Source organism: Gopherus flavomarginatus, chromosome 16, assembly GCF_025201925.1.
Source record: "Gopherus flavomarginatus isolate rGopFla2 chromosome 16, rGopFla2.mat.asm, whole genome shotgun sequence".
Taxonomy (NCBI): Eukaryota; Metazoa; Chordata; order Testudines; family Testudinidae; genus Gopherus; species Gopherus flavomarginatus.
Window position 1 is genome coordinate 20,406,757 of NC_066632.1, and position 23,106 is coordinate 20,429,862.

Below are 23,106 nucleotides of genomic sequence, written 5' to 3' on the forward strand. Positions count from 1 at the left end.
TCATCGAGTGATCCATGCCTTGTCACCCAATCCCAGCTTCTTGCAAACAGAGACTAGGGACACCATTTCTGCCCATCCTGGCTAATAGCCATTGGTGGGCCTATCTTCCATGAATCTATCTAGCTTTCTTTTGAACTCCGTTATAGTATTGGCCTTCACAACACCCTCTAGCAAGGAGTTCCAGAGGTTGACAGTGTGTTGTGTGAAAAAATACTTTCTTGTGCTAGTTTTAAATCTGCTACCTATAAATTTCATTTGGTGGCCCCTTGTTCTTGTATTACGAGAAGGAATGGTGTCCCTAGCCTCTGTTTGCCAGAGGCTGGGATTGGGTCACAGGGCATGGATCACTTGCTTTTGGGGGGCATAGTGGATAAGCAGCTGAACACAAGCTCCCAGTGTGATGCCAGAAATGCCTAAATAGGTCCATGGATGTATAAACAGGAGAATCTTAAGTAGGGGTGGTTAGGTCATATTACCTCTGTATTTGGCTTTGGAGCAACCACTTCTGGAATATAGTATCCAGTTCTAGTGTCCACAATTCAAGAAGGATGTTGATAAAATTGAGGGGGATCAGAGAAGAGCCAAAAGAATGATTTAAAGGACTAGAAAACCTGCCTCAAGGAGCTCAGTCTACTTAGCTTAACAATGAGAAGGTTATGGGTGACTTGATTACAATCTGTAATTACCTACATGGCGAACAACTAATTAATAACAGGCTCTTCAGTATAGCAGAAAAAGGTACAACACTATCTAATGATTGGAAGTTGAAGCTAGACAAATTCAGACTGGAATTAATGCATAACATTTTTAACAACGAGAATAATTAACCATTGGAACAACTTACCAAGGGTTGTGGTGGATTCTCCATCATGACCTTTTTAAAATCCAGACTGGATGTTTTTCTAAATGATCTGCTCTATGAATTATTTTGGAGAAAGTTCTATAGCTTGTGTTATACAGGAGGTCAGACCAGATGATCACAATATTCCCTTTTGGCCTTGGAATCTATGAATGATTATGACAAGTCCCGGTTCTCTAAATATGCAACTCTTTAATGATCATGGGTTAAGGAACATGTGGTATTTAATGCTTTTTCAAACTGCAGCTAGTTAGCAAAGATTCCTTTATTATGTCCAAAATATACTACGTGCTTTATATAGCGTAAGAAGAAAGGTCTGTGCCCCAAGAGTTTACAGTCTACACAGATACGCATCCAGACAAGATCTATGTTGTTAGCTGTGATCCCTAGGGATTACCTTGACCAGCTAATCTGTTAAAACTACAGCTGCTTTGTCTTCACTAGAATTTTAACATGTTAACAGATTCTCCTTGAAAATCGTTTGAGGTTCTGCAATGACCTAGTCTTGAATGGTTTTCTTAACTAAATTCTGCCTCAATTCAACTAGGAGCTATGAACTATGCTTGCTGAACATGATTTTGTCAGATCAAGATTCTGAATGCCATTTCCAGCATGTAATGTGTGGAGAGAACTAGATTTTTTTCCCACTTCTAGAAGTGACAAGTGTAGGGTTTTTTGGAGGTTGAGTGATTTATCAGGATAATTATCACTTCCATCCTGGAAATATTGGGATGCTCAAGGATTATTACGTGCTTTGAAGTCCTTACAAGGACCATATCATGTTTTGTGTTTGTGCAGCATCTAGCACTTTGTGGGTGCTACCAGAAACAACTTAACCAAACTTGTTAGGCAGCAGTGGCATAGGAAATGCATATTTTGTTTTGGATACTCTCAACCTTTAGCTTTGTGTTACAAACACTTTTTTTTTTAACTAGTTTATTTTGCAGTACACTTCTGCCTCGATATAACGCTGTCCTCAGGATCTAAAAAATCTTACCGTGTTATAGGTGAAACTGTTATATCGAACTTGCTTTGATCCACTGGAGTGTGTAGCCCTGCCCCCCCCTCCCCTTGAGCACTGTTTTACTGCGTTATATCCAAATTTGTGTTATATCGGATCACGTTATATTGGGGTAGTGGTGTATTACAAAAGTATTGTAAATACTGTCCCTGTATTGCTTGTAATAAAAGATGCCATATAGGCTTCCATAAAACTTGTACAGGTTTCCAAATGTTTAATTTTGTCCATCTTCCTCTCTTCCAGGAAGATTAGAGATGTCTGCCTTTAGAAAAAGACTGTCAATGGATTCTCTAGTAGCAGTACTTAAGACTCCAAAATTGAAAGGTGGTTGTGCTAGTTCACAAGATGTCCAGCTGTTGTAGACATATACAAGGGAAGAGGGGAGGGATAGGTCAGTGGTTTGGGCATTGGCCTGCTAAACCCAAGGTTGAGAGTTCAATCCTTGAGGGGGCCATTTAGGAATCTGGGGCAAAAATCTGTCTGGGGATTGGTCCTGCTTTGAGCAGGGGGTTGGGCTAGATGACCTCCTGAGGTCCCTTCCAACCCTGATATTCTGTGAAAATCCCACTAGTTGTTTGTCGGTCTCTCTCTCTCTGGTCTGAGTTGCATCTGGAGTTGACAGTTGTGTCTTGAGCCCCCATTCCTATTTTATAATGTTTATAAGAAACCGAGTCTGACGTGGAAAAGAGCTTAGAGCTCCTGTTAAGACATGAAGATAAATGGCCAGATTTTCAAAAGAGCTCAGCACATTGGGTAGACACTGGATGTGAAGTGGTTTTGAAATTGGAGCAGTTGCATTTTAGCAGGGAGACCTTAGTGGATGGTCTTGTACATGTGATTTCACAAAGTTATTAACTTAATACATTACCCACTCTTAGGTATGTACAGGATGCCCATTACCATGATATCACAGCGCAACCAACTATACTTTATGGCATTTTTTTCCTCTTCCCCTTTGTTCTTTTAAAGTATGAGTAAAGATTTGTTTCCTCTTAATACTCTAACATACGTTTTTGTCACATAGTTTTGTAATATAATAGCAAAGCGTATCTTAAATAGGTTTTGCCTGTAATAACAGATAGGTTTCCTTAAAGCTTCTACAGTGACTTGTTTTAAAATCAAACTGCATTGAATCTGGTAATTTTGTGGTTCTTCACATTCTGGATTAAAATGAGATGTTGAAAGCATGTAATCTCCAAACTTTATGAGATTCTGAACTAGGGTTCACCAAATGAAATTAATAGGCAGCAGGTTTAAAAGAAACAAAAGGAAGTATTTCTTCATATAATGCGCAGTCAACCTGTGGAACTCTTTGCCAGAGGATATTGTGAAGGCCAAGACCATAAAAGGGTTCAAAAAAGAACTAGATATGTTCATGGAGGACAAGTCCATCAATGGTTATTAGCCAGGATGGGCAGGAATGGTGTCCCTAGCCTCTGTTTGCCAGAAGATGGGAATGAGCAACAGGGGATGGATCACTTGGTGATTCCCTGTTCTGTTCACTCCCTCTGGGGCACCTGGCACTGGCCACTGTCAGATGACAGGATCCTGGGCTAGATGGACCTTTGATCTGGCTCAGTAGGGCCATTCTTATGTTTTCAGGCAGGTAACACTAGAGACGTGATCTCTTTCAAGGAGTTAGTATATGCACTCTCTTCTGAGCCTTATCTTGCAAGGAGCTGAGAGCACCTTTAACTCTGTGATGCTTGATACTCTGCAGAATTGAGCTCTCAGACTGCAGCACATGCTAACGCTGAGGTGGGGGTGAGCAGCAGGCTGCTTACCAGCTAGCTAACATGCCTCAGCCAAATGATAATATGACAAAACAACAGATGTTACACATGACTATAGGCTGCAGCAGAGAGGGTAGTTAAGGTGTGTGTAGGACCGTAACCACATACCGTTACCACCTGGACACACTGAGGGCTGGTCTAGAAACTTACATTGGTATAGCTACATTGCTCAGGGGTGTGAAAAAATCCACACTGCTGAGCAACCTAGTTATACCACCCTAACCCTCAGTGTAGACAGCACTATGTTGACAAGAGGGCTTCTCCATTGACATAGCTACTGCCTATCGTAGAGGTGGATAACTACGTGGACAGGAGAAGCTCTCTCGGTGTAGTAGTGTGTTCACCGAAGTACCTACAGTGGTGCAGGTGCACCGGTACAGAGCTGTAACCCTTAATTAAATCATCATGCTTTTGAATAACCCTGGGAGAGGGATTGTTTCTAGAGCAGTTTAGTTGCAGTTAAAGTAAAGCAAGTTAAAGAAGAAGGCCTGGCCTAAACTAGAAAACTATGTCACTCAGGGATGTTAAGCCAACCAAGTCCCTGTATAGACAGTGCTAGGTTGACACAAACATTCTTCCATTGACCTAGCTGCTGCCTCTGAGAGAGGTGAATTACCTACACTGAGTGGAGAGCTCCTCCCATCAACATAAGTAGTGTCTGCACTTGAAGCGTTTCAAGTGTAGACAAGCCCTAAGTCTTCTCTTTCTACCCCCACCTCCCGTTCTCTCCAGGAAAGGCCAGACTTTGATGTGTGAAAGTAGTTAGTCCGAGGCTCTGTCTTTGTGTTGGAACTTCCTTGTGTATAGAAGTAGGCCTGGTCTACACTAGAAAATTAGTTTGGTTTAACTACATCGGTGAGGGGTGTGGAAAATCCACACCCCTGAGTGGCGTTGTTAAGACAACCTAAGGCCTTGGCTACACTCACACTTTACAGCGCTGCAACTGGGGTGTGAAAAAACACCCCCTGAGTGCTGCAAGGTACAGCGCTGTAAAGCGTCAGTGTAATCAGGGCAGCAGCGCTGGGAGCACGGCTCCCAGCGCTGCACGCTACACCCATAAGGGATGTGGTTTACGTGCAGCGCTGGGAGAGCTCTCTCCCAGCGCTGCCGCTCTGACTACACTCACACTTCAAAGCGCTGCCGCGGCAGCGCTCCCGCAGCGCTGCTGGGGCAGCGCTTTGAAATTCCAAATGTAGCCATACCCTAAGTCCTTTTGTAGATATCACTAGGTTGACGGAAGAATTCTTTTACATCAGCCTAGCAACCACATCTCAGGGAGATGGATTGCTTACACTGTAGCTGTGTCGCTGTAACATTTTTAAGTGTAGAAAAGTCCTTAGTGTTTTAAAACATGTACAGTGAGCTGTGTGAATGGGGCATCACACCATTAAAAATGCTTTTAAAGTGTTGTTCTACGCTGAAAACAGACTGTATGGAAATGAGTCTTTGTGTGTGTCTGGAACATGAGCTGATATGCTCAGTTTTACAAGTAAAAAGGCTCAGCAAACGCCCGTTGAGGTCTGAGAAGAAAATGCGGTTCATTGTGGATCATGCATCACCATCAATAAAGATTCTGCATTTTACTTAGCAGTTCTGTTGATGCAGCAACCAGGTTAGGATTCCTGTTCATGCTCCCAGGTTCACTGAAATATGCAATTAAATTGGGTCTGTTGGTGATTGGCTTGTTTCAGGCTCTGTCCATTTGCTTTTTCTGCCCTCAGGCAGCCTATTCATCCACTCCTGGGCCAGAAGTATGGTCTACTAGTGCTTCATAGGACTAAACGCAGAACTGTTTAATGAACGTTAGCTGTGTGGCCTAAACTGACACAAGCCAGGAAATTCCAAGTTAAGAACTGGGAGTCTGCTTTAACTTGGAATTTCCTGGTTTCTGTCTAAATCACATGCTGCCTGTTGAGGCGTGTGGGTTGTTGAATTCCTCTTTAAAAGAAACAACAACTGAGGTTATAAAAATATGTATTTACCTCGGTGCCTGGAAAGGTTCCCAGTTTGGTAAGCCTGTGAACTAAGAAATACTGTTGAAAAGTCAACATTTTAAACTGGGACCCTTTTTCTAATTAGTTATGCCACGTGCAGCAATGACTGTTCTGTATATGTACAATGGCCGAGTTTTATATTACAAGGGATCTGTAATTTAAGAATAAAATAAAACTTAATACCCAGTGCAGCTGGACCACACAAGGTTTATGCACTAATAATTTGTTAGACTTGTTAAACTGGAAGCAGAGTAAGTTATAGGAGCACAAATCTGCTATAACAACTTTTTTCACTCTTGTACCTCAAATGGTGTAATTGATTCCCCCGCCTTTATTAATTTTTGTCTCTGGGACCGAAACCTCATAACCCCCTGTTTCAGTGTGGAATGGTTTTAATTGCCAAGTTATAAATTCCTGGAAAAATGCCATTTTATATCTAACATTGACAAAACTTTAACTGTTGTCTCAGCCTTTAATGGCTACAGCTCAATAGTGTCACAGTAGTAAAGTGATAGTCAAGGTTGAAAGAGCACGTTTTTGTTTCTCAATCACTTGAATTGTAGTTTGGGACTGAACTTTTCCTTGTTTCTGATCCATATATGTTTTGGAAAGTGATGATATCTGTTCAGCTCTTTTAATAATACTTGCATAGCAGTTTTCATTTAAAGATCTCAAACACTTTTGATTTAACTTCACTACTCTCTTGGGAGATAGCTAAGTATTATCCCTGGTTTGCAGAGAGGAGAAACTGAGGCTTACAGTTTAAGGTCCTGTATGTGTTACCCCAGTCCAATTGTTTCCCTTACATCAGGATGCAACCTAATTAAATTGCATCTGGATCTTTCAATATAGGTTGATGTGGTCTAGTCTTTTAACATAGTCATGATTTCAAACTCTGAGCCTCGTTTTCTCTCCTCTGTAAAACAGGGATAATACTTGCCTTCTGATGAGGATAAAGCGGTTATATCCATTGGTATCTGTAAAGGCGATGGTTGTAGCATTGGTTCAAGAACAGTCAAGCCCTCTCTACGTGGAGGAAACTGTTTTAGAAAAAAAAATCCCACCATTGCGAACTTTCAGCTCCACTGCTGCTGGAAGCCCTAATGTAGACAGACCACTGGCATTTAACACTATATGATAATGCTTTCTCATTCATGCTGTGGTTTCCAACATTGCTAACCCTTGTGATGCTGGACTGGTGTTCAGAATTTCTATAAAAATGTCCCTCGCGTAGGTAGGGCCCCATTGTTGTAACTGGGTCCCCAGACATGGTTGTATTTGTAGTTTTAGATGGGGCATTCCTGCTGGCCAGATCCACAGAATATATTTATTTACTGAACTCTGCATCCAGCCCAGGGTAGACAGGTCTTCTGCAGATTAAAATGGGTCAGTTTAGCTATGATCAACAGCTCAACTGGAAATACCAACTCGCTTCAAGAATCTTGCAATTCTGGACAAAGTCACTTTGTCAAGTCCTTAAATGACAGGCCCACAGTCTTGTTCATGCTCATTCTTCCCCTTCGGTTTATAGTGGCCTTTTGAGCTCTGATCCTACAGTGAGCTCTGCCCATGGATCTTTCTGCAGGATTGGCGCTTTAGTGACAAAGAGTTGGAGAAATCTTAGAGGGTCCCAAATGGGTGGGTGATACCTTGGCTGGGAGCAGTGCTGAGGCCTGCATCAGTGCCAACAATTAACAACATTTCACTTCCGATTTGCAGGAATTGGGTGGCCTTGGTGCATTAGGTGGAACTTCCTGCGCTATGGGAAAGAAAACCAAGAGGACAGCAGATAGTTCGTCCTCTGAAGATGAGGAGGAGTATGTTGTGGAGAAGGTGCTAGACAGGCGTGTTGTGAAGGGTCAAGTGGAGTATCTTCTCAAGTGGAAAGGATTCTCTGAGTAAGTCCAACTTTCCTTCTGACTTGGGCTATCTTCTTTAGCAGCGCTCCAGGCAGTGCTTCAAATTTGACCTTCGCTGCCCTCATTCAAGCTTTCCTAAACACCTTCATGGGTGGAGCTTGCCTTCTTCACTCCAGATAAGAGTGGCGTGCATCCATTTAAATGAGTGGGTCACGAGGAGAGGGCCTGGGATCGTAAGTGGGTTGGGAAACACTGGCAAAAGTTACTTTCCCTTTGGCTTCTGCGTTCCCTCTCTCACTTCATGGAGTTGGTAGTTCCACTTGAGTTGTTCACCAGCACTCTCGTCTATAGTCTTCCTCCTCACTTGAGCACCAGTGACTGACTCGCGGGTGAAGATGCACCTGAGCAGTTATTGTCTAGACTTATTGTGGAGATGCTATTAACTGCAGCTTGGGTAAATGGCTGTTTAGAAGAGGGATACTTCAAATGCCTTCAAAAAAAATCTCCCCCTTAACTTCCTCTTAATCTGCATCAATGGGGAAACTTTTTGCAGGTTGTGTGTCCTCTGTGTTTGTCATGGCTTTTGGCCAGACCTCTGGGGAATCTAGTAGTCAACCATGAAGCACAGCCATGACTGAAAATGTGCAAGGTTTATATGTTGGCATGGGATGTTTAAATGGATGCACACTGCTTTATACTGGGAGAGCAGGATATTTAACATAGATGATCAGAAAGGAAAGTCCTGGGGGGAGGGATTGGGAAGTACTTATTTGCAAAGAAAATCTGGTAGAACCTTGTTTAGTCAAACCTGGTTTATCCATGTGTCTGCACTCAAGATAATGTCCTCCATTACCACTGCAGGGAAGAGCTCTGCAGACTTCCAGGTGATTCTAGAATAATCAAATGCATTCTCTGTCTCCTGTTAGTCTGAGATTATGCTTCATTTTGAAACTCTCACCTTATGAGTCATTTAGCAACATGGCAGTCTGTGTTCATGAAGTGCAAGGGTGTCTAAAGCAGTGGTCTCCAAACTTTTTTGATCGTGCACCCCATCAGTAAAAAAATTTTGAGCATGCAGCCCTTGCTCCTGGCTGAACTGTCGAAGCAAAAAAAAAAAAAAAAAAAAAAGCTGCTCAGACTCCCGGCCCAACTGCCGAAGGTGAGGGGCGCGAAGTGGCGCTGCTCTGGTGGCACTCCTCCTGCCGCGCACCCCGAAGGATCCTCTTGCACACCCCCTGGGGTGCGCACACCCCACTTTGGAGACCAGTGGTCTAAAGTGTTGATACTGCAGGTGTCTGGGCTCCCAAAGGAAATGGGGAACCCAGCTTAAAACCTTTGCTAACAACTAACTTTCTTTGCCTTAGAGTAGGTTAATGTCTGTGATCTTTGGATGGCAGCATTAAAACTTGTCCGCCTCTGTTTTGATTGTTGTTGCCCATCTCTTCCATGGCAGGGAACACAACACTTGGGAACCCGAGAAGAATCTGGACTGCCCCGAGCTGATTTCTGAGTTTATGAAAAAATATAAAAAAATGAAGGAGGGTGAGAACAACAAATCAAGAGAGAAATCTGAAAGCACAAAGAGGAAATCCAGCCTCTCCAACAGCGCCGAGGACATCAAAACCAAAAAGAAGAGGGAGGTGAGCTTGCAGGATTTTCCTTCAGACCATTCTGCCACAAGCTTCTAGTCCTGTTCTGCACAGAATATATTGATCTGTGCTGGTGGAAACCGTCTACTACCTGCGTCCTCCTAAAAATTACATGAGAGAATTTTAAAAACAAAATTGTTAAGAGGGTGTATTCTGTTAGACAAACTGGCATAGAGCAACACCTCAGTTTGGGTGTGCTTCAGTCTGCCAGCTTTGTAGCACTTTCAGGAAAGCTGCACTAGAACAGGATGAACTCTAAATGCTGCCTCTGACTCCAAAAAATGGAATCACTAAAAATAATTAGGGTCTTAAATATAATAAAGATTAATAAACAAACAAAGAGTAAACGGTTGTAAGCTAGGACACAAGAAATAGTTTATTGTTTGAATGAAGAAAGAGACCTTAAATGCTGATTTAAGCTTGACATAAACTAAAGTGTTTTAAAGTAGAACTTGCCTTAAAACAATACGTGCCTAAAGCAAGAGGCTTTCCTGTATGTCCCAGTCTGCAGCAATTATTTGGGGCTCTGGAGAGGATGCATCAGTAAAATGCATGCTCTCGCTGCTCATAAATGTTTCTCAAGCATTCATTCACTGCCATATCTAGGAGCAGATTTTAGGGAAAAATTAATCTTGGGGTTTTTTTTACATTTCTATCTGTTTGTTGTAGTGTCAATTTAAAATTTGTATTTATTTATTGTACTGTGTGCAGTGACTATGGCCTAGTCTACACCGTGGGAGGGATCGATTTAAGTTACGCAACTTCAGCTACGTGAATAACATAGCTGAGGTCGACGTACTTAGATCTACTTACCACGATGTCTTCACTGCGGTAAGTCGACAGCTAATGCTCTCCCATTGACTCCGCCTGCGCCTCTCGCCCTAGTGGAGTACCGGAGTCAACAGGAGAGCGCTCAGTGGTTGATTTATTGCATCTAGACTAAGAGGCTACGTTAACTATCTTGAACCCAAATAAATTTGAATATCTAGAAGGTCTGGCATAGTTAGGATTCCCAGCACCTTCTGTGCAAAGTAGAACCCATCTCCTCTGCCTTCCCTTGCTTTCGTTATTGATTGCTGTCTCCCACTGGAATGCTGCTGGTCACTTCTGCTCTTCCATTTGGAGAGTTGTTGAAGCATCTCTTGAAAGATGCATCTCTTTGTGCAGTTGGCAAGACATTGTCTCCTCCTGACACCCACAGCTGGGTGTTGTACAGATCTCCGCTGTAACAGCTCTGGCTCCTGAGCGTTTGGCCATGGACTCTGTCATCTCTGCCAGCCAATAACTGCCATGACACATCACTGAGGGAAATACATTTTCCAAGATGGGTCTAGCTAGTAAGGGGCTTCAAAGGTCAGAGGTGAAATCCTGGCCTCTTTGCAATCAATGGCAAAACTCCCATTGATTTCAATGTGACCAGATACCACTCCAGAACTTTGTACCTTTAAAGTAGACCTGGGAAACCAGAGTAAGTTTTATGGAGGTCATGGGCTTAGGCTTGTTGAGGCAAAGCGCTATTCATAGATGTGAAGATTATGAAAGACTGACAGGCCTTTTTAATCTGTTAGCAAATATTTAATGAAACCCAGCCGTTTAATTTTCAAACTCTGGAGGCCAGAACTACAGTATAGGCTGATGGACAGTAATGCCAGGGAAACGGGGGAAGGTCAAGCAGCTATAGAGAGAGTATCATGTAGCCCTCCTTACCCAGACTGCAAAGGTGGTGGGGTGGACCTTTCATGGTCAAGAGAGGAAAGGAAATCAAGAAATACAACAGAGCTGCAGAAACATAGTGCTTTCTCTTAGAACAGGAGCTCTGTGTTTCAAAGTACTGCACAGACTTTTAACCACCATTAAAAGCCAATGGGGCATTGAAAGTAAATCCTCAGACATGGCTTTGAAGTGTAGGAAATCCAGACAGGATGCTGGAGGTAATGAAGCCTGTTGCTTAAATTACTGGCACTGCAAGCACCTTGATACTCAATTATGATGAGGGCAAGGGGGCCTTGTTGGCTGAAGTATAAAATAAAAAAGTTGACTCCCTTAAAAAAAAATAAAATAAGTTTCCCAGATGTGCAGAATTCACTGTCCAGTGCACAAAGCGTGAGAAGGTGGGTTATTAAAGCCCATCTTTGTGGAAGAGACTAATATATGGAATGTTCTATAAATGAGAAACCATTGAGCAACATTTTATGTCTCAGATTTTCCGTTCCTGAAGAAAATCTCCTGCAGATCTATCTTCTCGTTGCCTTTTTTACAACCTTATTTGAAAAAATGCCCTGCCCTTTACAGCTGTGTCTGTACAAAGTTATGGCTAAGTCATTGGAGATTCAAACCCGCATTGCTACTGTCTGCTGGTAATGAAATCATAAGGGGTAATAAGGTCATATATTTCATATCCAGACGGTTACCCTTAGTGTGTAGGGATTACAGTTTTATAACCCATTTTGTATCCTATTTAAAGTTTGGAACTAAAGCTTTCCACCAATAAAATGAGCAGTTTTGATTTCTGCAGCTTAGCTGAAGCATCGTGTCTTCTGATTCCAATGTTCTAGCCTGGCACAGGTTCCCATAGAGATGATGCAAATATCAGCACATACTAGAATGGGTCTTAAAAATCCATGCCGTGCTTGCACCCGCCAGTACTTTTCATGGCAATTGCCATGTATCTGAAGCTGGAATCTCCCCTGCTGTGTTACATCAGCCTTGATAGTCCATGATCGAACATTAAAAGGCTGGAGACTTGCGTACATCTTCTGGGGGCAAAAAAGGAATAGCAGATAGTTCTTAATCATTGTTACAAGGGACATTGTTTTGAAATCTATATAATTTAAAAAAAGAATTGAAAGTACACCTCTACCTCGATATAACGCTGTCCTCGGGAGCCAAAAAATCTTACCGTGTTATAGGTGAAACTGCGTTATATCGAACTTGCTTTGATCCCCACCATCCGGAACACTGCTTTACTGCATTATATCCAAATTCGTGTTATATTGGGTTGTGATATATTGGGGTAGAGGTGTCGTTTGAGATAATGCACCTATCCCCAAGTCTCTTGCCAATTTCTGTGGTTTATTCACACTTTCTAAAAAATGTTTGTTTTTCCTCTCCTTTCTTGTGTAAAAGACAAAAGAGGAAGCTGGGTAATTATAGGAGAAACTGATGATACACAAAGTGTTATGAAATGCACAAAATATACTCTTGGGAAATTTTTTCCCCTCTAATCTTTCAGCGATGGTAATCTTGGTTATTGCATGTAATAATAATAGGGCCGCTATTTCAAACAGAAATATGATTTGTTTTTTAAGCTGTGCCCCTTAGACCAGGGGTTCTCAAACTGGGGATCGAGACCCCTTGGGGTTGTAAGGTTATTACACGGGGATTCATGAGCTGTCAGCCTCCAGGATATATAATGGGGGTAGATATATAAAAAAGTGTTTTTAATTTATAAAGGGGGGGTCGCACTCAGAGGCTTGCTGTGTGAAAGGGGTCCCAGTACAAAAGTTTGAGAACCACTGCCTTAGACCATGTGATCTCTTGTGTGGCACCTGCAGTAAAACGTCCTTGAGGTACACATCTTTGTTTACCCCCAAAATGTTCCTCTTCTCTCTGCATGTCGGCTAGATCTAGTAGCTGAGCTGTCATTGATAAGACTTCCCTGTTTTAACCAAATATACCACAAAATGTTTAGGGTTAGATTTTTAGAAAGTGCTGAGCACCACTGAGTGGTGTCAAACATATATTTTGAATGTGTCCAGCTCCTGTTTAGGCACCTAAATGAAGTGGAAAGGCTTTCAAAAGTGTCCAACCCCCATTGTTCTCAAAGGCAGTTGTTTGGTTGCTGATTAGTTCCAACACTGTAGTATTGCAGCTGAAGATAGTGATGTGTTCCATCCACAAAGTTCTCTTCCAGACCAAGTTGTACAGTGTTTAGGTCTGTACTTTTGGTATAGACCAGGGATCGGCAACCTTTGGCACGCGGCGCGGGCTGAGGGATGTGGTGGCCGCCGCTTCCCGCCACTCCCATTGGCCTGGAGCGATGAACCGCAGCCAGTGGGAGCCACAATCGGCTGAAACTGCAGACGCAGCAGGTAAACAAACCGGCCCGGCCCGCCAGGTTGCTTACCCTGGCAGGCTGTGTGCCAAAGGTTGCCGATCCCTGGTTTAGACCTATCTCTAATATAAAAACTAAACACCTGTTGTCTCCAAATTGCAGTGCAAATTGTGATGCAGTAGCTTAGATTTTTTTTGTATTTTATTTGTTTACTGATTCATGAAATTGGTGCATCCCCAGTGGGTCTCCTGGTCACTAGTGAAGTAGCCAGTTTTTGCTTGGGTCTGTATTCTCTCATTACCCTCTGAATGTTTTTTCATTTGGCAAATGTTTTTAGTGCATCCAAAGCCAAGCTGGCTGCCTCTTTGTTTGCCTCTTGATCTGCATAACAGCATCTGTTGTACAACATGGCAAGCAGCAAACATGCGTATCTGAGAATACCGTGTGCTGCTGCAATGAAATAGAGAAACCTCGCCCCAGACATTATGGCCTGTGGTGACTGAAAGCTGTCAAGCCACTCTAACAGCCATTAGATGGTATGTGCAAGGAGTTGCGTCACCCCCGCCTCTCTCCCGCGCTCACAAGCCCCATCTCAAACTCTCAGTAAAAATGCACCAATTGTCCCATTGTTGGCAGCCTCAGCCCAGAGACCTCATGGACAGATTCAAACTCTCCTCTGTGGATGTCTGTTATCAATCCAGAACTTCTCACCAGCTGTATATTTAAACTGACTTCACTAAAGTGATGGCTTGTCTTTATGGATTTCCTTGTTTTCCCCTCTCTCCATGTTCATTATTATTGACTGTATTGACTCCTGAATTGTAGATTCCAAATAATGACTTGGAGAAGTTAACCCACCTGTTTATAACCCCACCATATTTCTACATGTCAGAGGGTTAGCAGTGCCCTTTTAAGCCTGCTTCGTTCTAAATTTTCAGGATGTAAAGAAACGGCCAAAGATAATATACATCATTATAATTTTTTTTTTCAACCCATTCTCTCCTTGCCAGAGCAACGATATTGCCAGGGGCTTTGAAAGAGGATTAGAGCCAGAAAAGATCATCGGTGCCACAGACTCCTGTGGAGATTTAATGTTCTTAATGAAATGGTAAGTCTTGGGTGTCATCCTCCTCTCTCCCCCTCCCCTTTTAGATTAGTAGCTTGGATGGTTTTCTGGCCTGTGCTCTCCTCTAACACGCCCAGGGAAGGAATGGTCCCAAGTGAGCCACTGTAGTAAACAGGACTAGGGCAGCTAGGCAGCTCCACTTTCTTTTGTGTGGCTTCATTCTCTCTCATTCAGGCTTGCCCCTCCTGTCTTAGGTTTTACCTCTGCTGTGCCACTGACCTGGTGTTCACTGGTTCTGGGGCTTGCTCCCCTGTCCCAGAACACAACAGAGTTCAGGCTGCCTGCTGGAACCAGCAACTATGCAGTTTCCAGCTCTGCTCCCCCCACTGCCACCCCCACCCACGTGACAGCACACAGGAAATCCTTTGAAAGAGATTCCCATTTGGCTCTGTTGGTTCCTTTGCTTTTCTCAGCTGGGTTGGCATCTTACTGGGCCCCCGCAGCAGACAGCCAGTGTCCCCTCCCCCACCCTCTGCAAAGACAAAGAGCTGAGAGCTTCATGTGCAGCAATCCTGCAGCTTTGCTAGGCAGGAGAAGGGACAAAGTGACGTGCACTGAGTGTTGTTCTTACAGCTGTTAATTGAGCCTATCTTCTGGTAAGCTCTTGTGCGTATAGAAATCCAACAGTTCTCTTTGTTCTGTACTTGCCAGTTAATGGTGAAAAAGCGACTTATGCATGTATTACCAGGTGGCTAAAGATGTTGTACTAAAGGAATGTAACGATCAAAGCTTAAGAGTGAGCACACTTCTACATTGTAGGCTGAAAAGTCACGTGCTGTATGAAGAAATGTGTAAGGCAGCAACTTGGTCATCTTGTCAGGCTTTTGCCAGATGCTGCAAACGAGGAGTGAAGGCAACATCTGCAGAGGCCTCTGGTCCTGGGATATTGTCTTTACAAATGGAAAGCAAAAATTTTGCCTCTAAAACATTTACTCTGAGCTCAGCCAGGGGATTTTCTTGCTGCCATTCCAGCATTGGGGGTTTGAGCCAGGATAATATCTGATGAGTTCTCTTGGACTGTTCAGGCTTGTCCTGATTCACCTTTACCCTTCTACATTTTGGCTCAAATCGGTAGAAGATAGTTTCAGAGGGGAGCCGAGTTAGTCTGGATCTGTAAAAAGCAACAGAGAGTCCTGTGGCACCTTATAGACTAACAGACGTATTGGAGCATAAGCTTTCATGAGTGAATGCCCCTTCGTCAGACACATGTAATGGACATTTCCAGAGGCAGGTATAAATATGCAGGCAAGAATCAGTCTGGAGATAACGAGGTTAGCTCAGTCAGGGAGGGTGAGGCCCTCTTCTAGCAGTTGAGGTGTGAACACCAAGGGAGGAGAAACTGCTTTTGTAGTTGGCTAGCCATTCACAGTCTTTGTTTAATCCTGATCTGATGGTGTCAGTAGAAGAGTTACATTGCTGTGTTCTGCAGATGGATTTAATTAGGGAAGTTAATAATTAAGTGGGCTTTCAAGTTTGGATGCCTTCTCACTGGGTTGTGTTCCTTAAGGTAGAGTCAGCCCCTGACATGGTGTTTGACAGATCTCATCCTGCCACCTCAGTTGCACAGCATAGATTACGCCTGGTGTAGGAATGGTGATACTCAGGGAAAAAGTTGTGCATAAAAGTATCCTATATAAACGGTCTATGTTTATGGAACAGAGGTGAAAACTGCAAGTGATCTCATGAGATGAAGATGGCAAAATGTTGGTAGATGAGAGAGGCAGATAGCTCCCAGGTGAGGGGTGGATACTAAACTAATGTTGTTCTTAACATGACCAAAGTAGACAACATTACACTGATTGGGGTGGGAGGTGATTGTGGGGAGCAGGAAATGACATTTGCTATAATCCAGTACATGAATTGAGTTTCTCTGGCAGTTTTACTTGATGGTGGGGTCGGGGCAGCTGTTGCTCGCACTATTCAGTAGTTCTTCGAGTAGTGTCCCTACGGGTGCTTCACTGTCGGTGTGCTTGTGTCCCTGCGCTGTGGCTGGAGAGCTTCAGTAGCAATGTCCCTTAGGCCCGCACATGAACTGTCTCTCCTTATGCTGCGTGGGCTAACCCCCCTCGGTGCCTTTTCAACTGCTCTGCCTAGAGACGGAGTTATTCACAGTCCATTATGACCATTACTTCTATTTGCATTTCTGTAGTTAGTCAGTGTCCTAGTTCTTAGTTGTCGTTCTAGTTGTAGTTTTTTTTCTCTTTTCTTATTTTTCCCCTTTTAAAAATAAAATAATTAAAAAAAAAACCTTTTAATTTTTTTTCCTGCTATTTCTTCCCTCACTGGGGGACCCTTCGCCCAGTGGGGTGTACCCAGCTCACCGGGCATCAGGAAGCTCCTCTCTTGCAAAGAGGCAGTCCCTATCGCAGACAAACTTAATACACTCAAGAAACAGGTTACAAAACGTAATTTTTCACCCTAAATATTGTTTTAGGCAGGTTGTAGAGTTTCTGTAGCTTAGCGTTCCAGTTATTTCTCTTTACAGACTGGACCCGTATCTCAGCGTGGACTCAGTCCCTGCCTTTCCCTTCAGGTGTTTTTAGCAATCTTCCTTCTTGGACAGGGAGGCAATGGAGAAGAATCCAGATTGCCTTACCTCCCAGCCTTAAATAGAATTAACATAAGGTGGGAATCTTTTGTTTCCACTGGAAAAATACCAGCAGTGTCCAGTACCAGGTGACATTATCAGATGACCCTGCAATGTTGAAGCAATATCCCAGGAAGCTTCTCAGGAAGGTGAGAAATTAGTATCTTCAAAGATCTTTTGTCCTTAAATGGCTCATTCAGGCTGATTGCTTACTATCTGGTGGACGTTCCCCCAGGTACACACACAGTTGTAATTGTTACATAGTCAATATTCCTAACTTCAGATACAGAAATGATACATGTTGTGACAAAGTTCCTCCTCTACCTTGGTGGGTCCTGCACTTATTGGCAGATTTGCTCGCCTCACAGATTCACTCTGTGGGTCGGGAAACAGCCCAGAGATCTTCCCCTCTGGTAGAGGCCACAGTCCAGGTCAATTCCTCCTGTGTTTGATCAGGAGTTGGGAGGTTTTGTGGGGAACCCGGGCCCACCCTCTACTCCGGGTTCCAGCCCAGGGCCATGTGGACTGCAGCTGTCTAGAGTGCCTCCTGGTACAGTTGCACGACAGCTACAACTCCCTGGGCCACTTCTCCATGGCCTCCTCCCAACACTTTCCTTGTCCTCACCACTGGACCTTCCTCCTGATGTCTGATAACGCTTGTATTTCTCAGTCCTCCAGCAGTGTGCCTACTCACTCTCAACTTCTTGCACACCTCTTGCTCCCAGTTTCTTGCACGCACTTCCTCTCCTCTGGCTCCCTTTGGCCTGACTGGAGTGAGCCCTTTTATATCATCAGAGGGGGCTTAATTAGAGTCAGGGGCTTAACAGCCTCAGCTGACTCTTAGCAGGTTAATTGGAGTCAGGTGTTCTCATTAGTCTGGAGCAGCCCCTGCTCTGGTCACTCAGGGAGCAGAAAACTGCTTATCCAGTGGCCAGTTTATCTCCCTTCTACTACTCTGTTGTTCCCAACTGACTTGAGTCAATCACAATGTATACAAATTGGATAAACATATTGAGTAGATAATAATAACCTTTTCAATGATGCCTCACATGACCCATTCTTCCACTCTACTCTGCGCTGGTTAGGCCTCAACTGGAGTATTGTGTCCAGTTCTGGGCACCACATTTCAAGAAAGATGTGGAGAAATTGGAGAGGGTCCAAAGAAGAGCAACAAAAATGATTAAAGGTCTTGAGAACATGACCTATGAAGGAAGGCTGAAAGAATTGGGTTTATTTAGTTTGGAAAAGAGAAGACTGAGAGGGGACATGATAGCAGTTTTCAGGTATCTAAAAGGGTGTCATCAGGAGGAGGGAGAAAACTTGTTCACCTTAGCCTCTAATGATAGAACAAGAAGCAATAGGCTTAAACTGCAGCAAGAGAAATTTAGGTTGGACATTAGGAAAATGTTCCTAACTGTCAGGGTAGTTAAACACTGGAATAAATTGCCTAGGGAGGTTGTGGAATCTCCATCTCTGGAGATATTTAAGAGTAGGTTAGATAAATGTCTATCAGAGATGGTCTAGACAGTATTTGCTCCTGCCATGAGGGCAGGGGACTGGACTCGATGACCTCTCGAGGTCCCTTCCAGTCCTAGAGTCTATGAATCTATGACTCTATGAATCATACATAAAACATATCTTAATTATGCTATGTTCAGATCACAACAAATATTTCTGTGACGAGTATGGATGTAATGTGACTCCCACATGACTACAAGTGAAAGCTAGACCCAATAGTACTTCACGATCTGTTCAATCGGTGGGAACACCGACCACAGACTTGTTTGCCACTTACCTGTACAAGACATGTCCATGTTACTGCTCCAGAGCAGGGATAGGACGACGCTCCCTAGGTGATGCTCTCCTCCTCCCCTGGAATGAGGACCTTCTTTATGCTTTTCCTCCTTTTGAAGGTTCTGCTTTTAATAAAGAGAGACAGAGCACACATCATTCTGATCACTCCTACTTGGCTGAGACACACCTGGTTCCCTTACCTGTCACAGGCTGTTACATGCCTGCTGATCCCTCTCCCAGTCACTCTGTACCTCCTCTCCCAGGACCTGCACTGCAGCTTGGAGGTTCTCCGCCTCAAGGCATGGCTCCTTGGTTCAAACACCTAGAAAGCTCCTGTTTGAATGATGTGCAGGAGGTATTACACAGTAGAAAGTCCTAAACATGAGGTACTTAACTCCAAAAATGGTTCAGGTTTTGGATCTGGTATACTTCACAACAAATCTCCCCAACATCTGCGACTATTCCACACATCTTAGACTGTGGTTTGGCTCTAAAAAGATCAGAGCTGTCTGAGTTCTCTCTGAGTCCACCCAGCAGCGGTAACAGCCTTCCACCATCCAGTAGAGGGGTACTCAGTGCTGTCACACGCAATCACCAAAGGATCCTCAAGGGTATAGTAAACCTCTTCCACAACCTCAACTTCCTACTCCCACATAGGATTTAATAAAAGGACTGACTAGGCCTCCCTTCGAACACACCTGTTCCCTTACGTACCTGTCAGTGACAACAACCTTCCTGATAGCAATTACCTCGGCCAGGAGAATAGGAGAAATAGTGGCTCTGTTGGCACATCCCCCCCCTTCATGGTATTCTTTCAGGACAAGGTTACGCTCAGGCTGCATCCAAAATTCATTCCTAAGGTAAACTCCCTGTTTTGCATGAACCAATTGTTTCATCTTTCAACCTTCTATCCCAAGCCTCATCAAGACAACAGGGAGGCTAAATTACACACTCCAAATGGCAGGAGAGCCCTAGCCTTCTATCTGGGCAGGAGGAAAGCTTTCAGAAAGTTTCTCAGGCTTTTCCTTTCCATTGCGGACAGATCCAAGGGCTCACCAGTATCAGCCCAAAGACTCTCCAAGTGGGTCTCGAACTGCATCAGACAATGTTACCAAGTACGCAGTATGATGCCTTCAGATATCACTTGTACACATTCCACAAGGTCAATCTCATCTGTTGCCTTTTTCAAGAATGTTCTTATCTCAGAGATCTGTAGAGATGTGACATGGGCTGTGACCGGAGTCCTGGGGAGCCATGCTGAAGTTACTCAATTAAGGTGAACTGCAAAAAAAGGGGCAGACAGTCCCCAAAGTTGGTGGATATTCCAATACTTAGATTTACCAAGCCAGCGCAAAACAGCTTCTATAATACCTCACTGGTTACCCAGAAGCCAACAACACAGTTCCCTTAAAGCAACCCAGCCTCAAGCCTCCACCCAGACACCCAAGTCAAATATAATGAGGATTACTGAAAATCTTATTCATCATATAAAAAAGTTCTACCAATCCCAAAAGATAGGACACATTACCTCCCAGGTTAATGAATATTTCAGCTCTTACTCAAATATACGCTTACATTCAATTCTTATTAACTAAACTAAAATTTGTTAAAAAAGGAAAGCATGAGTATTGATTGAAAGATCAGTGTACATACAGACATGAGTACAGTTCTGAGATCAGAATCATAGTACAGATGGTGAGTTTTTTATTTGCAAAGAGTTCTTTCAGAATTAGTCCATAGGTTATAGTCCAATGTGCATATTTAGTGTGAGCCAGATTAGGACTGGAGATCTCGGCCTTCTGGCTTAAGCTTCCCCTTCATGAAGCATCGAGCACATCTGAGACAGAAAGGATCAGGACACAAACGGTTTTTGTACAGGTTCCGGATCTTCTTTGGCAGCTCGGAGTCCTTAGGTGAACAATAGGCAATTATGGAGCCTTTAAAGTAGATCTTTAAAGCATCACTGGTAATTAGCTACACAGATTATGATACCATAGTTGCCCATTTTCCACCATTCTCAGGGGATTTCCTATACATTTCAAAGAGAGATGAATACAGTGATATCACTATGTTTACAGTTCATTTAAATGTTAGTATTTCTCTTTGAGCTGTTTACATGGCTAACATCTAACAAGATACGAGTACACATATAATTAGTATCACCTCTAATTTCTAACAATATAGGTTTGCATTTCAAAGCTCTAGCCTATCTACCATGGAATGGCCCTAATTACCATTCGCATACTTTTCTACATGGCTCTAGAGTTTGGCTCTGGATCATTTAGCCTACGAGCTGCTTAACCCTTTCTGGCCATACGTTACACTTTGTATAAGATTTGTTGCAATTATATAACAGTGGTGGCAGCAGCAATGATTTGCATTATTATACTCTAATCAGATAATATTACATGGGTGTCAGTCCATGCTTTCGGAGAACATTATGCGATCACTGGGGACTCATCCTCCAGTGCCACCTTCAGCTCCATAGTACTGTCATCTGTAACTGACCTGACTCCGAAGTTCCAGCCCTACAGAAAGGGCACTTCTCGGGAGTGACCTTCAGTGGAACACTCATAGAGATGCTACCTGAAGAAGAAGAAGTTGTAGTTTTCTCACCTGTGCAGTAATGATGATAATTTGAGATGTATCCACCTGTGCGTGCTCCATAATCCACCCTGCCCTCTACTTCAGAGTTCTTGTCAATGACCATGGTAGAGAAGGAACTGAGGGAGGTTAGCCTGTGCATGCTGACTAGCCTCATGGCCCAACACAAGGAGAAACAGCACACACGTGGGCCCAATAGACATTGCTACCAAAGTTCTCTGATCAGCAGTGCAGGGACGCAAGCGCACCTCCAGTGGAGCACCCATAGGGACACACATCTCAAAGAATCATTGTTCCTGCACAAAGTGAGTAACTTCTTCTTTTACATTTATGGTGAACGTACAGTTTAACAGGAAATTTCTTGCCTTACGTATACGGGTATCGTTGTGTTGGGCTGTTCTACCCCAAAGACGACTGTATGTGCTGCATAAAAGCTAGATATTTAACGGGTGCTGTATTGGTCCCCAAGCCAGAGCAGGACTGTGGAGAGATCCTAAGGAATGCTGTAACTCGCTTACACCAATGGTAGTTGGGGTGCTCCGTGTTTAGTCACATGCTAAAGTGTGGTTATGGGAACGGAGAGCATTCCATAGAACAGGGGTCGGCAACCTTTCAGAAGTGCTGTGCTGAGTCTTCATTTATTCACTCTGATTTAAGGTTTCGCGTGCCAGTAATAATTTTAACGTTTTTAGAAGGGCTCTTCCTATCAGTCTCTAATATATAACTATATCATTGTATGTAAAGTAAATAAGGTTTTTAAAATGTTTAAGAAGCTTCATTTAAAATTAAATTAAAATGCAGAGCCCCCTGGACCGGTGGCCAGGACCCGGGCAGTGTGAGTGCTGCTGAAAATCAGCTCGCGTGCCGCCTTCGGCACCTGGGCCATAGATTGCCTACCCCTGCCATAGAAACAGAAGCTGCTTAATAGTCTAGCATTGACATCTGATTGAAGTTGTTTCTATGAGCTACACTCACAGTGCTATGTGCTTCAAGGCACTGTCCAAAACTAATCTGCACACCGAGTGAGAAGGATAATCTAGGAGACCTAGGTTCAGTTACTGGTGCAGCCACAGACTCCCTTTGTGTTCTTGGGCAAGTCATTGAGCCTCCCTGCCCCACCGGTTCCCATCTGTGAAATAGGGACGATGCTTCCCTTCCTCACAAGGCAGCTGTGGCCATCACACCCATTCATGGCTGAGAAGTGCTCAGAGATTGTGGTGAGAAGGGCCATATATAGACATAAAGCAGGGGTGGCCAATCTGAGCCTGAGAAGGAGCCAGAATTTACGAATGTCCATTGCCAGAGAGCCACAGTAATACGCCAGCAGCCCCCCATCATCTCCCCCCACCCTCCTGCCCACTCCCAGCGCCTCCCACCCACCGGCAGCCGATCAGCACCTCCCCTTCCCTCCCCATGCCTCTGGGATGGATGGGGGAGGCGCAAGGGTGCAGCAGGCTCAGAGAAGGGGGCAGGAAGGGGTGGGGGCCTTGGGGTAAGGGGTGGAGTGGGGGCAAGGCCTGGGGCTGAGCAGTGGAAAGTTGGCACCTGTAGCTCCAGCCCTGGAGTCAGCCCCTATGCAGGGAGCCACATATTAACTTCTGAAGAGCCGCATGCGACTCCGGAGACACGGATTGGCCACCCCTGACATAAAGAGACAGACACACGTCCTGTGAAGGAGGGAGGTATCTGTGTGCATGCATGTGCTCACTTGCTCACAGCAGAGTTTTATAGTCCTGTTACAGTAGCACCTCAGAGTTACGAACACC

At 43.9% G+C, this 23,106-nt stretch overlaps 1 protein-coding gene across 2 annotated transcripts in view; it reads left to right on the forward strand.

Moving 5' to 3' along the window:
• The window catches only part of CBX5 (chromobox 5), a 45,571-nt gene extending 30,198 nt beyond the window's left edge, over positions 1-15,373 (forward strand). For both annotated transcript variants that reach the window (XM_050925999.1, XM_050925998.1), the window contains exons 2-5: positions 7,387-7,565; positions 8,980-9,166; positions 14,240-14,337; positions 15,115-15,373. In XM_050925999.1, the coding sequence (XP_050781956.1) occupies positions 7,429-7,565; positions 8,980-9,166; positions 14,240-14,337; positions 15,115-15,358 (666 nt within the window). In that variant the 5' untranslated portion in view covers positions 7,387-7,428 and the 3' untranslated portion in view covers positions 15,359-15,373. The remainder of the gene's footprint in view (positions 1-7,386; positions 7,566-8,979; positions 9,167-14,239; positions 14,338-15,114) is intronic.
• The last annotated feature ends 7,733 nt before the right edge of the window (positions 15,374-23,106 follow it).